Genomic DNA, 13,192 nt, shown 5'->3' on the forward strand with positions numbered 1-13,192 from the left:
TAGAAACAAAGTAAAACTCACCTACAAAACCAGCACCCACAGAGAGAATGCACAGTTGGACATTCAGCATCACCAGCTGTGTGTGCGAGGTGACATAGCACAACAGCTGTGTATTTTGCCATGTTTGATCCCAAAACACACTAAGATTTATTCTGTTTGTTTTATTGTAATTTTCTGACAAATCAACCAAGAGAAATTTTATCTACTGGTGTAATGGGGCAAACATCTCCCAAACAGGGTATTGCTTTACTTGCCCTTAAATATACTTACACCGACAATATATTAGCTTTGATGTAATAGCCAGATACAATTCTCTCCAGGTACCTAGAAGACTGTTTACGGTTTAATTCAGCTACAAGCCACTGGACCTGCCCTGACAGTGTCTGTTGAAACGCTAGGACCGTGGGAGCCTCTGGAAGATTTTTCCTGAGTTCTGACAACTCAGAAATCATCTCTTAGAGGAAGAGGTCAGGGAATCTGACTCACTACCATTAAACGGTCACAGGCAGGAATCTCCCCGCCTGTCAAATGAAGGATGCTCAAGCCCTGCTGGTTAAAAAGAGATTATGGCGAGACGAGAGAAAAGTCTCACACTCCTGTTATGTCTCACACTTCCTGTCTTTTCAAGAACAGCATGACTACAACACAAAGTATTGCCATGTCTGACTGCCTGCAAGGGGAGAAAGAGGGAGCCACAGACTGAGTAAAGCACCCTCCTTCCATAGCCCCCAGCACTAGAAAGCATCTGGAGGACTGTTGACATAATGAGGCGAGCTGCTTTGCCAGGGTGGACCTTCAAGTTCAAGGCTTTCCCTACTAAAACAGCCAATGATTATGCCAAATACCACATGACAGTGATAGAAAGTGCCAGAAGACAAAACCCAATTCACCTTCACTAATTTGGTCTTGTCGTAATCTTCCCGATGCTGGTAAATGCACTGACTGATAACTGCGTAGAGTTTTTCCAGCTGACGAATGTTGAAGTTCTTGGTTATCACGGTGACAAAATGCAACAGTTGCTGAAGGAAAAAAAAAAATAAGGAAAATACAAGTGACACTTCAGAGATGGGATTCCAGTTCCAACACCCCTGCCATGGGCAGGGACACCTCACACTAAACCATGTCATCCAAGGCTCTGTCCAACCTGGCCTTGAACACCACCAGGGATGGAGCATTCACAGCTTTCCTGGGCAACCCATTCCAGTGCCTCACCACCCTAACAGGAAAGAACTTCCTTATATCCAATCTAAACTTCCCCTGATTAAGTTTGAACCCGTTACCCCTTGTCCTGTCACTACAGTCCCTGACGAAGAGTCCCTCCCCAGCATCCCTATAGGCCCCCTTCAGGTACTGGAAGGCTGCTCTGAGGTCTCCACGCAGCCTTCTCTTCTCCAGGCTGAACAGCCCCAACTTTCTCAGCCTATGATTCTATGATTCAGTATCTCAGAAGCTTTAACTGGAGAAAATGAGTTAATTTTTCATACTTCACAGAAAAGGAAAGTTTAATTTTCAGACACTATTTTATTACTAATCAAGCTATCACCTCAACCATCATCATTCCAAATCAACTGCTTCCAGAACAGCAGTGACACAACCTACTTTGTAATAGAGCAGCAGGCACAGCAAAGCCACTGTTGTTTTCCATCAGAGAAGCTGTGGCTGCCATGCAGGACGCTGTACATGGATCTTTGGAAGCCAGGCTGCAGATCTTCTAGATAAAGCCATGCCAGCTGCAAACAGAAGGATCCTGAGGCGCTCACCCTGACCCATTAAGTGGTTGTGTGTTGTGTGATGTTCTGAAGATGTAGCTTAAGAGAGCAGCCATACCAAATGAAAACATTACTGCCTCGCAACTGCCTCTCATCAGAGTCTGCCTCCCTCAGAGCATCGACCGCAAACCTTGAGTATTCCCCTCAACTTCATTCTATCCAACATGCAGAGAAGAAGCTTTTGGCTGCTGCAACCAGCAAGATAGGATGTGTCAGAGGTGGATGGTCAACATCCCTGTGGCAGCTACACCCACTCTGACAAAAGCCCAGACCAAAGCCTGCAAAAGCTTCCCCCAACAGACAAGAGCCCAGGAAAACTGAGCCCATGGGGACTATGTGACCACATCTGACCACAGCTCAGATCTGAGCAGGGTAGAAATGGAGCCCCTTGGGCAGCCGTTTGGAGTTGCTTCTCAGAGCAGCAGGGCTAGAGCTGGGGACTCTCCCCTTGGGTCACGACATCATCCAAGGGAACTCCTCGAGGTTGAGAGCCCTCCCTTTTAGGTGAGTGATTGTACATTTTGGCTCACTGGCCATAAACGTGAAGAATCAGCAGTGTAGTGAAAAATCCATGTGGCATCACAAACGTGGAGTTAACATTGGTGGAGCTTTAACCAAGTTCCAATAACACAGTGCTTTTAGCCTCAATTTATTGGTTTTGTGACATCCACTATCAAGAAGATTGCTGTTACTACAAACAAGACTAAACTTTACTGTAGGAAGTTCGTTGATCTTGCTTTTGTTTCAAGTTAAGTGGTTTTGATAGGCAAAAAGATGCTACAAAAAAAGCTCTCAGGTTTGTGAGAAGAGTGTTTCTCCCACATGCTTTCTTTAGGTTAATTCTATGAAAGCAACTTGGAGTATGATGAGGTAACTAAAAACCCCCACAATGTTACCTTTGAACTGCATTAAGATGCTTCTACAGAACTGACTTTTCATATACCAAAAAAGAGATTTGGTTTAAAGCCTTTTTGTCATATACAACAGACTATACAGCACCTGACTACTTCAGAAAAACACGTTTCCAGAAGCTGGAAAATGATGAAATAGGCTTGTCAAAGAAATATTTTTGATTGTTTTCTTTTAAAGAGAGGTACTTAAGTTACGTAGAAGTTCAGATCTGCAGTGTTTCCAAAGGCAATCCCAGCCGTATGTCACATACAAATACACTGACAGGACAAAAAGATAAAAGCAATTAGAAGACTTTATTTGAGCTTTCTTAATCTTAAACAAATATATCTTTTTATAAATATATATGTAGAACTAATCTTTAATGAGTTATGCAATGAAAAGGAAGTATTAGAGCAAGAAGTCTTTTAGTCCAAAATCAAGAGTCACTGGGAGTACGCGAAGGCTGCAATCTCTTTCTTCATTTCCTAAAGAGAAAAGAAGACAAACTAGCAGTTAGCATGAATAAAATCTTGGAGAACCCTGTTTATTTCTTTGTAAGAAAGAATAAATAATGTGCACATACAGGAGGAGTTTGTTATATTTAACAAACCCATGTGCTACCACCATCCCAACACCTTGCTATTCCCACTAGCTTCAAATGCATCCTTTCATGTCCAAGAATCACGTAGGCAAGAGGGGCTGTATGAGTCTGTATCTGAATATCCAACTTATTAAAATCAAGTCAATCCTGGGAATCCCTGGCTGAGACCATGGGAGCCTCTGGAAGATTTTTCCTGCGTTCTGACAACTCAGAAATCATCTCTTAGAGGAAGAGGTCAGGGAATCTGACTCACTACCATTAAACGGTCACAGGCAGGAATCTCCCCGCCTGTCAAATGAAGGATGCTCAAGCCCTGCTGGTTAAAAAGAGATTATGGCGAGACGAGAGAAAAGTCTCACACTCCTGTTATGTCTCACACTTCCGGTCTTTTCAAGAACAGCATGACTACAACACAAAGTATTGCCATGTCTGACTGCCTGCAAGGGGAGAAAGAGGGAGCCACAGACTGAGTAAAGCACCCTCCTTCCATAGCCCCCAGCACTAGAAAGCATCTGGAGGACTGTTGACATAATGAGGCGAGCTGCTTTGCCAGGGTGGACCTTCAAGTTCAAGGCTTTCCCTACTAAAACAGCCAATGATTATGCCAAATACCACATGACAGTGATAGAAAGTGCCAGAAGACAAAAACCAATTCACCTTCACTAATTTGGTCTTGTCGTAATCTTCCCGATGCTGGTAAATGCACTGACTGATAACTGCGTAGAGTTTTTCCAGCTGACGAATGTTGAAGTTCTTGGTTATCACGGTGACAAAATGCAACAGTTGCTGAAGAAAAAAGAATGAGGGAAACACAAGTTTAGACTTCTAGTGCGAGATCCTTTGAACAGGGTTTTCCGTGTTTTCGGAAGCTAAACAGTAACAACAGAAGTGACATCCTACTTTCTTCTACTGTAAAATAAAATACAAATGACACTTCAGAGACGGGATTCAGTATCTCAGAAGCTTTAACTGGAGAAAATGAGTTAATTTTTCATACTTCACAGAAAAGGAAAGTTTAATTTTCATACAGTATCTTGTTACTAATCGATGATCATCATTCCAAATCAACTGCTTCCAGAACAGCAGGAAATGACACAACCCACTTGGTTACAGAGCAGCAGCCACTGCTAAGCCACTGTTGCTTTCCATTAGAGAAGCTATGGCTGCCATGCAAGGGTGCTGTAATTGCATCTTTGGAAGCCAGGCTGCAGATCTTTTAGATACAGCTGTGCCATCCTGAATGTGGAGTTACTGCTGGTAGACTTTGAGTTGGAACAATAAATATCATTCAGCCTCAATTTATTGGTTCCATGACAATCCCCTGTGAAACTATTTCCAATTGCTGCCACATACATGACTGCAGACTTGAACACTGCCGGGGATAGGGTGGCCATAGCTTCCCTGGGCAACCTGTGCCAGTGCCTCACCACCCTCACAGGGAAGATTTTGTTCCTCGTATCTAATCTAAATCTACCCTCTTTCAGTAGAAAGCCATTCCCCCTTGTCCTGTCATGATGAGCTTTATGTCACCTTCAGGGTTAAGTTGATCACTGCTAGAAATAAAGGTCCTTTTGAGGACATGCAAATACCACAGCAAAACTCCCAAATCCATCATAAAAACTGTTAACACATTAATAACCAACAGTACTAGTAGGCTGTCAGACAGCTATTTTACAATTCAACAAGCCCCTTTAAATTAAAAGTCAGGAAGAGAACCCAGTCACCAAAAGCAAGAAGAGCAGCCCACACCTGGCGTGGAAACACGACAGCCATAGTCCATCACAGGCTGAATTATTTAACAACTTATGTATCCTTCCCATAAATTGTTTTAATTTGCATCAATTAACAACTGACTTCCATTACAACTGCACGTGTAGCTACTTCAGTATTAATAAATAAAATCAGACTTACTTTGAGTTCAAAGTAATCCACAACCACTGGCTGCGTGGGAATTTCCATCGCTTTCTCGACACCCATCACCAGTCGCTCTTCTCCCCCAGAGCGCCTCGCACGAACCACACGGGGCACCCACACATCTGCAACGACACAGATTCCTTCAGTCTGGATTTCTGTTTATCTGGAACACAGTATTAGTGAAGTATCCTCTACCTGGGCTACAGCCTCTCTCTGCAAGGACAGACACAGGACTGTTACCGTTTTTTCCACTGAGAAATACTCAACTTTTACTTTCTTCCTGTCAAAAGTCACTGCTCCATCAAAATTGGAAACAGACACTCAAAAAAAGTACCGGAGAATAAGGCAGGGTAAAAACAGGGCAAAAAAGATACCATCCTGTTGCCATCACAGCACTGCATGGTGTTAGGAAACATCTCCTATTGTGATACTCACATAATAAAAGCAAGTCAACAGCTGTTTGTCAAGTTTTTGACTAACAGACTTCAGAATCAAAACCCGAGCAGCTGCAGGAGAAGGGGAGCTTGGCTGGCAGAGCTAGAAGGGCAGCACTATTCTGCGTATTAACTTTAGAGATACAACAGAACAGAATGGGACTGAAGGAGGCTGAAACCCAAACAATTGTGTAATCCTCCTCAGGGAGAGAAAAAGAGCTAAATTACCTGTTGGACCAGCTTTATTTTCATTCGCATTTTTGTGTCGTTCCTGCAGGACATTTTCATTCTCTTCCATTGAAGAATCCTGTGTAGACTCCCCTTCATTGTAATCTGTGGTAGAAACAGGTCTTCCTGTTTCTAACTCCTCATCACTCTCTACTTCATTTTGCTCTTCTGGAACTTTATTCTCTTTATTGAACTGAAAACTTATCCTCTTGTTTGTGATATTCGAATGCATTTTCCTTTTACGTTTTCTGTTTTCCGTATCTACAAAAAGGGAACAGGAAAAGTAACCCAAAACACGCCCAAAAGTTTTTTCCTTCTAAATCCAGCATCCTGATCACACTTGACTTTCAAGGAAAATGACCAAAGGAGCTCAACCGCCATTCTCTCTCTCCCACATCTGTCTAGAGACTAAAGAGCTGTACATTACCGAGGTCAATTTGCTATTAGATTTTACAAAGGCAGCTACAGCATTTCATTCACAAAACCATCAGCTTCAAGATCTTAAGAGCAGCAAATTCTTACTCTGGATAAGAAGTATTGCTGCAAAGCAAGGTTATTAGATCAAGTTGCTGTCTTACGATGTGAACAGATACAGATGAACAGAAAAGCATTTGGAGACAACCCCTTCAAATCTGTTCTAATGCAGTAAACTCCAGAAGTTAAACACATAAGAGGCAGAGTTAGAGACAATTTGAAGGGAGTGTTTGCTGAAGAATAAATTGTGCATAAAGACAAACACCTCATCAGCTGATTCCAGTAAGCTCAGGTAAAACAAACTTCCCATTTCTGCCTTCCAGACACCCCACCATTCTTTGCATACACAGAGCTGATGGGTGAAGCTGCTGGCAAAATCCCCAGTCATGCCAGCGAAACCAGCAAACCTCACACCATGTCATGCGCTTTAACTGAAAGAGGCCCAAGCCGCTTTGTTTCTTGGACAGAACCTTGGGCGACATGGTCTAGTGTGGGGCATCCCTGCCCATGGCAGGGGGTTGGAACTAGATGAACTTAAGGTCCTTTCCAATCCAAACCGTTCTATGATTCTATGTTCCTTTCACAGGAAAAGTGAGGAAATAATGATTCTTCCTTTGCAGAGCTACTAGTATTGCTCCTCTGTTTTTTTCCCTTTTCCCACATCAATTGGGTATCACAGTAAGAGGTGGCATTGAGTTTAGCATCTGAGGGCAGGAAAGGGAAAAATACTGTTTCATATAACTGGAAACTCATTGGGGATTCAGGAACTGCCAATACAACATTTCTGACTTCAAGAGATTTCAACATTTAAGAGCCATTAAATGTCAGTGGGCAACAAAGGCCGCTGTCTTACAATGTAAAGCAAGCGCTGCACTTGAACTTCATAACCGTATTGAATGAACGCATTTATCTCATAATAAGGGAGCAAACTGAAAAATACAGTGCCTTTGGCATGAAGAACCAGGCGTCACAGAAACCTGCTGAGTCCCAAGAACAGAGAAGGTAGCAGTAGCATTAGCACCTTCTCTAAAGAAGTGTGAATAAAATACAACTTGCCTTTAGAGTGGGGTGTACTGAAGCCTACAGGCTCTGCTGGCTCCTTCAGTTTATCACTACACTTCGGGTCCATTCCCCTACTCCCAGCAACAGAGTTCTGCTTTGGCATTACATGGTAGTTAGATGGAGCATACTCTGAAGAGCTACAACCTTGCAATAGAGAAGAGATGACAAAGAATTGTGTTGTGCACTGTCGGTTACAAATACAGAGACAAGTCTTAAAACCCTTAGTATCAAAACCCATACCTCTTTCCTTACGAGATTCTTGTATTTCTTCACAGCATCGTTCAAAATCTTCATCCATTTCTTCCCTCACTATGGAATATGCAGTGTCCCTCAGAATACAAGCTCTGTGCCTAATGAGACGATCTGAAATTCCAACAGTCAGAACTGAGCATTTTTTACCAGCCAAAGACATCCTCCATTTCAATTACTAAGACACAAAGAGTTTGCTCTTCTCACAGGTAGCTTCTGAAGGGTTCTCTCAGAGAATATTTTCAGCATAGCAACATAAAAGTTCATTATTAAAGCAAAAGAGTTACTGATTAACTCTTCTGTGAGAATTCCACATCCAAGTATTTTAATGCTACAACATTTACAACCTGGCAAGCAATGCTGCTCTGTGGATGTTTCAAATGATCTAATCCCATCTCTGCTGGCCACAGGCGACATTCATCAATTTATATGTTTTAATTTTTTCCAAATTAGGGAAAAAAAAAACCCCATCCTCACCTCCAGGCTCTTTATCTGGGTTGTACTCTAATGCGTTGCTACAGATTAGATCAATGTCTTTTAGAAAGTCTCTTGCAGTTAGGTACTGGTGTAAGTCAATCTTGGACAGAACTGTTGAAAGGTCCATGGGGTGTTTGATAACTGTGTCATAATCAGGTACCTACAAATGAAACATACATGCTCAGATATAACACAGTGTCTCCCCCAAATTAATGACTTTAATGAAGCCAAATAAAGGACTTCTTAAAATCCTCAAATATTTACTACACATACAAAGATGCATTTAACCAGATAGTTTCTGTTTACATTTAACAGTTAGTTCCTTGAAAATGGAAGGGCTATTTTGACTGGCTTCAAAGAAACAGACCAGTAGAGGGAAAAAAATGAAGCAGGGAGGGAAGAAGCATGTGTGGGTAGAGAAAGGAACGGACATCCAGAGTAGGATTCACTTCACTTCAGAAAACCACAGGAAAGAAGACTCTCACAGAAGTCACCCAACATTCTCTTTGCTGTTGGCAGCAAGAAAAAGGCTGCAAGAATTGTACCTTTCAAGTTATCTGTCTTAGGCATCTGCTTTAGAATGAGCTACCTGGACCCAGGGGTGCAGATTCTTTACTCAGACCATAAAAGGAGCCTAACAACTAGTTCAGATGGTGACATCTGTGTTCCCAAGATTTGAATAATACAAACCAAGTAGAAGTAAAGGGAAAGAGAAGTTGGTAGATGCTGATGGGAACAGGACTTTACTGAAACACAAAGCTCTATTAAGACTACAGCTGACTTGGAAGTATATCTAATTTACCTCCTCTCGGTCAACAGGCTTTGAAAATGCTCTGAAACGTCTGTCAATGACAAGTCTATGAGTCACATCCCTTAGGAAAATCCTGAGTTCACGCAATATATCCTCCTCCTGCTCCTCCAGCTTCCTTCTTTCCTCCTCTGTCAATTGTCGAGGCTTAGGTGGTGGTGCTACAGGCAGTTCTTCCAATGGACGCCAAGCTTAAATGAAGAGTAAAGTTTCAGTCAATTTATGGTACTCAGATACAAGCAGATAAAAAATTACTCAGAGAAAATTACCACCCAAGTAACTACTATACAGCTGTGAACTTAGGTAGCAAAGTTTGTACGTAGAATACTCTCACCTGCGTTGGGTTTGGGTGCAGGAGGTTTAGCAACTTGATTTACAATTAAGTCCTCAAAAAACGTTCCTCTTTCTTGCCTGTCAGGCAACTGGATTTTGAAAACTTCTTCCTGGCTGTCATTAAATAAGTCTTTGATCTAAAGCATGAGAAGAAAAGCTGTTTCAGACATAAGGCCACACAAATGCACATTCTATTCTAAAAAGATGAGTACCTGTTTAAATGAAGCTAGATAATCACCTAGACTAGATAATCACCTAGACTTAGCTAGATAAGGAAGAAATTCTTTACTGTTAGGGTGGTGAGGCACTGGAATGGGTTGCCCAGGGAAGCTGTGAATGCTCCATCCCTGGCAGTGTTCAAGGCCAGGTTGGACAGAGCCTTGGGTGACATGGTTTAGTGTGAGGTGTCCCTGCCCATGGCAGAGGGTTGCAACTAGATGATCTTAAGGTTCTTTCCCACCCTAACTGTTCTATGAGTCTATTGTTCTATAAGACAAACTGTGAAAAGTCATCCACTTGGCCCTGAAGGCCAGATTTTCACAGGTTAGCACAGCAAATGAAAACATCTTCTCTGAGGAACACCTCTGGAGTTCAGCTCAATGAAGGGATCATCTGGTACACTGATGAAGTGGTGACATTCAACACCACCTCCAGGACTCTCCATTTCATATTTACCCTCCTTGCTGTCCTTTAGTTTAAATCTTTAAGGCAGCTCTAGAAGGAACGGACAGGCTTTTAGTAAAGGGGTGGAGGTTTGGTTGGGGTTTCTTTTATGACTTTAATTAGTTAAAATGAGGTGTCTAAAGTTGCATACTTCCAAGTTCTACTCCATTTTTGTAATCTCTGCTCCTAAAAGGCACAGAAGGAATTTCAATCTTTCTTTTAGAAAGAACTTGTAAACAGTATAAAAACCTGTGTAGAAAGTGAAGCCCTTTCAAAGCATTTGATGATAAAACACATCTAGGTAAGCCCTCATCCTCTCCCCAAGGAAATGAGGCAAAATAATCAGAGCAGCACATTCACATGTTGAACACCTTCCTTTCATGCACACTCTCAGAAGTCCAAAAAGCGCAGCATGTCCTCTTACTGAATTTTATTAAGGAATACAACAACTGATTTCCAAGTGACTTAAAGAGAAGATGAAAATTCTCTTTCTACTCTGTCAAACTTCCTTTCCACATTTCCATTTCAAGCACTGTATATTCTTGACTAAGTATATACCCAACCATCTTGTTGTCACTGGAATTATTGTCTGAAGTTATATATATGTCTAATAAACATGAGTGTGAGAGAAGGGAGAAAAAGTTGGGTTAAAGTCAGTCCCTTTATTCCAAAACCACTTTAAACAAATGGTTTCAGCAGTGTTTTGTCTAAACAGATTTTAAGAGACCTGGTTTGGATGCCTGAGGAATAACAGTGTGAATATCCTTCAGAGTGCACAGAACTCCTAATGCTTTTAAAGGATTTATTTATAAACAAGAAATTGAACAAAAAAGCATTCAGAAAAGTATGGCCAGAAATACCTCTTTTGGGAGATCCACGTGACGCACATCAGATGTTGCAAGCAGCAGAACTGGAGCAAATGTTGGAATGTTCTCCAGTAGTGTTGTAAAAGTAGCTTTCAGTGTAGCTCCAACAGCCTCCCACCATAAATGAATACGTGGGATATAAATTATACTGGGTGCCGTTCTCTGAGCTTCTCGCATCACCTAGCAAAATGAAAGCTTGGATAAGAAAACTAACCCATGGGCTAATAACAATGCATGAGACCAGATTACACGTGTTGGAAGACCACAAGCCATTGCCTACGGATAGCACCACAATCACAGAAGACAACATGCATCTACCATGTGAGGGAAGTGGGAACAGCCCTTTCGCATGACAAATTCCTCCATGCACCCTTTCAGATTATCAATATTCAGATATCCAGGTGATCAGTATTCAGAATATCAATATTATCAGTATCTGCTTAGATTTAATTTTCCTAGGGAAGAAATGAACACCTGTGTACAAATGTCAGAGAATTTTAATACTTTGACTGCATACACTGCAGCACTAGAAGCTGTCTATGTAAAAAAAGAAAAATGTTGCTTTCACCCCCAAAACGTCCACTGCCTTTTAAATCTAACAAAAAACGCAGCTCCAAGTGCCTGACACGCAGTCAGGCTGATACAGAGCCATCTACTGGGAGCACAGATTCTTGTGAGGCAATGGAAACAACTTCCTGGATCCCACTGAGACCAGCAGCATTTCTTGCCATAGAGAGGGGTTTGTTAGCAGCACCTCCCATCTTTCCGAGCTGCTACAACATCCTCACTATTTAATTTGGAATGGAAAATATGGCCACGTATAATATACTTATTTCATATCATTTGCTCTGGAAGAAAAGTGCATTTTTCAGACAGAAGTTTACTCCACCAACAGTGAATTTGGCTTACTTTATGAGTTTAGAAACAGTTCATGAATGCCTTGAGATTAAAGAGGGAAAAAAAGAGATACCTGTGCACATGTTTCTTCTGGTGAGGTGACGCTTGCCAACAACATACATAGGTCTAGCGTATAAACTGGAAACTTCTCCAGGGCATGTATTACTGCAGGTGCCAAATGAGAAGTTTGACCATATCCTGGCTCTCCCACTAGTAAGAACCGTGGGCTACAAGATGTTGGCTGGTAATAAACATTTCTAGCACAGTAAAGAAAAAAACAAGTTAAATAAATGAAGTGATGAATTTTAAGAAAGTGACAAAAATAACTGACACAATGGGGATGAAAACAACCTATTTTGCAACTGTTGGCTTATATGACTTTCACATTAAGCTATCAAAAGGTTTACAAAAGCTTAGCAGGGTAAAGGTACAAACTGCAGCCATTGTGTAAGTTTTCCTCATAGTGTTTTAACAAACCATTTCTCAGTTCGTTTCTGCTATGTAATTTGCTATGGGTTTAACAGTCTTGGAAGGCAGAAAAGCAAAAGATGGCTACACAAATCCATAGGTGGCTTTTATCTAGAGGGACAGTGTCCTGGGTTCAGCAGTAGCAGTCATTTTTCTCCTTAGTAGCTAGTGCAGTGCTATGTTTTCATTTTCTGGCCTGGGAACAGAGCTGATGTTTTTAGTTGCTGCTCAAATGTTTGGTCTGGCCAAGGACTTTCTGAGCCTCATGCTCTGCCAGGGAGGAGGGGAGGCCGGGAGGAAGCAGAGACAGGACACCTGACCCAAACTGACCAAAGCGGTATTCCATACCACAGCACATCATGCCCAGGAGGTAACTGGGAGTTACCCAGAAGGGCTGGGGGACTGCAGGGTTGTTATTTCCTTTATCATTATTATCACTGGTGGTAGCAGCAGTGATTTGTGTTATACCTTAGTTACTAAACTGTTCTTATCTCAGCCCGTGGGAGTTGCATTCTTTTCGATTCCCCTCTCCGTCCCTCCAGGAGTAGAGGGAGGGAAAGAAGGTGGGGAGTGAGTGGACGAGCTGTGTGAATCGGTTTAAACCACGACAGACAGACAGCCCAATTCTTCACTCTTGAGTCTTTCAAGCAATACGATGGATTAAATTAACACATTCCCATAGACTGTGGACCATTTTTGACTTGGGAAAAGAGGGCTGGAACATTCACTGTGATGGGTTATGGCAGCAAAATGCTTCATCTACCACCCCTCACACCAGAACTGTTTCCAGACCCAGGCATATTGACAATATAAAGGGGACAAACATTTACCTGCCAAAGTTGAGGAAATTTTCTGGTTGTCTACCAGGTGTTTTATGAGTTGGATTCTCTTCAAAGATTGGTGATGATTCTGCATCACTATCAATCACATCATTTCTGAAAGTGGGATTTAAACTGTCTGAAAGACAAGAGAGGTTTGTTAACTTTCCTGAACAGTCTGTACCTTGCTCTCACATTAACAGAGCTTCTAAATCAGCACTGGAAACCACTTATCTTGTA

General features: G+C 41.9%; 1 protein-coding gene across 4 annotated transcripts in view; it reads right to left on the reverse strand.

Annotated features, from left to right (window-relative positions):
- Nucleotides 1-456: 456 nt before the first annotated feature.
- The window catches only part of ATAD2 (ATPase family AAA domain containing 2), a 35,884-nt gene continuing 23,148 nt past the window's right edge, over nucleotides 457-13,192 (reverse strand). For 2 of the 4 annotated variants that reach the window (XM_065668908.1, XM_065668907.1), the window contains exons 17-28: nucleotides 12,965-13,091; nucleotides 11,740-11,923; nucleotides 10,764-10,949; nucleotides 9,242-9,377; nucleotides 8,902-9,098; nucleotides 8,100-8,259; nucleotides 7,614-7,736; nucleotides 7,368-7,517; nucleotides 5,838-6,098; nucleotides 5,173-5,297; nucleotides 3,919-4,047; nucleotides 2,956-3,145 (exon numbers count right to left, since the gene is read on the reverse strand). In XM_065668908.1, the coding sequence (XP_065524980.1) occupies nucleotides 3,104-3,145; nucleotides 3,919-4,047; nucleotides 5,173-5,297; nucleotides 5,838-6,098; nucleotides 7,368-7,517; nucleotides 7,614-7,736; nucleotides 8,100-8,259; nucleotides 8,902-9,098; nucleotides 9,242-9,377; nucleotides 10,764-10,949; nucleotides 11,740-11,923; nucleotides 12,965-13,091 (1,820 nt within the window). In that variant the 3' untranslated portion in view covers nucleotides 2,956-3,103. Of the gene's footprint in view, nucleotides 1,020-2,955; nucleotides 3,146-3,918; nucleotides 4,048-5,172; nucleotides 5,298-5,837; nucleotides 6,099-7,367; nucleotides 7,518-7,613; nucleotides 7,737-8,099; nucleotides 8,260-8,901; nucleotides 9,099-9,241; nucleotides 9,378-10,763; nucleotides 10,950-11,739; nucleotides 11,924-12,964; nucleotides 13,092-13,192 lie in introns of those variants that run through there. The other 2 variants (XM_065668906.1, XM_065668904.1) reach the window with 2 other exon arrangements.

This window comes from Lathamus discolor, chromosome 2 (genome assembly GCF_037157495.1).
Source record: "Lathamus discolor isolate bLatDis1 chromosome 2, bLatDis1.hap1, whole genome shotgun sequence".
NCBI lineage: Eukaryota > Metazoa > Chordata > Aves > Psittaciformes > Psittacidae > Lathamus > Lathamus discolor.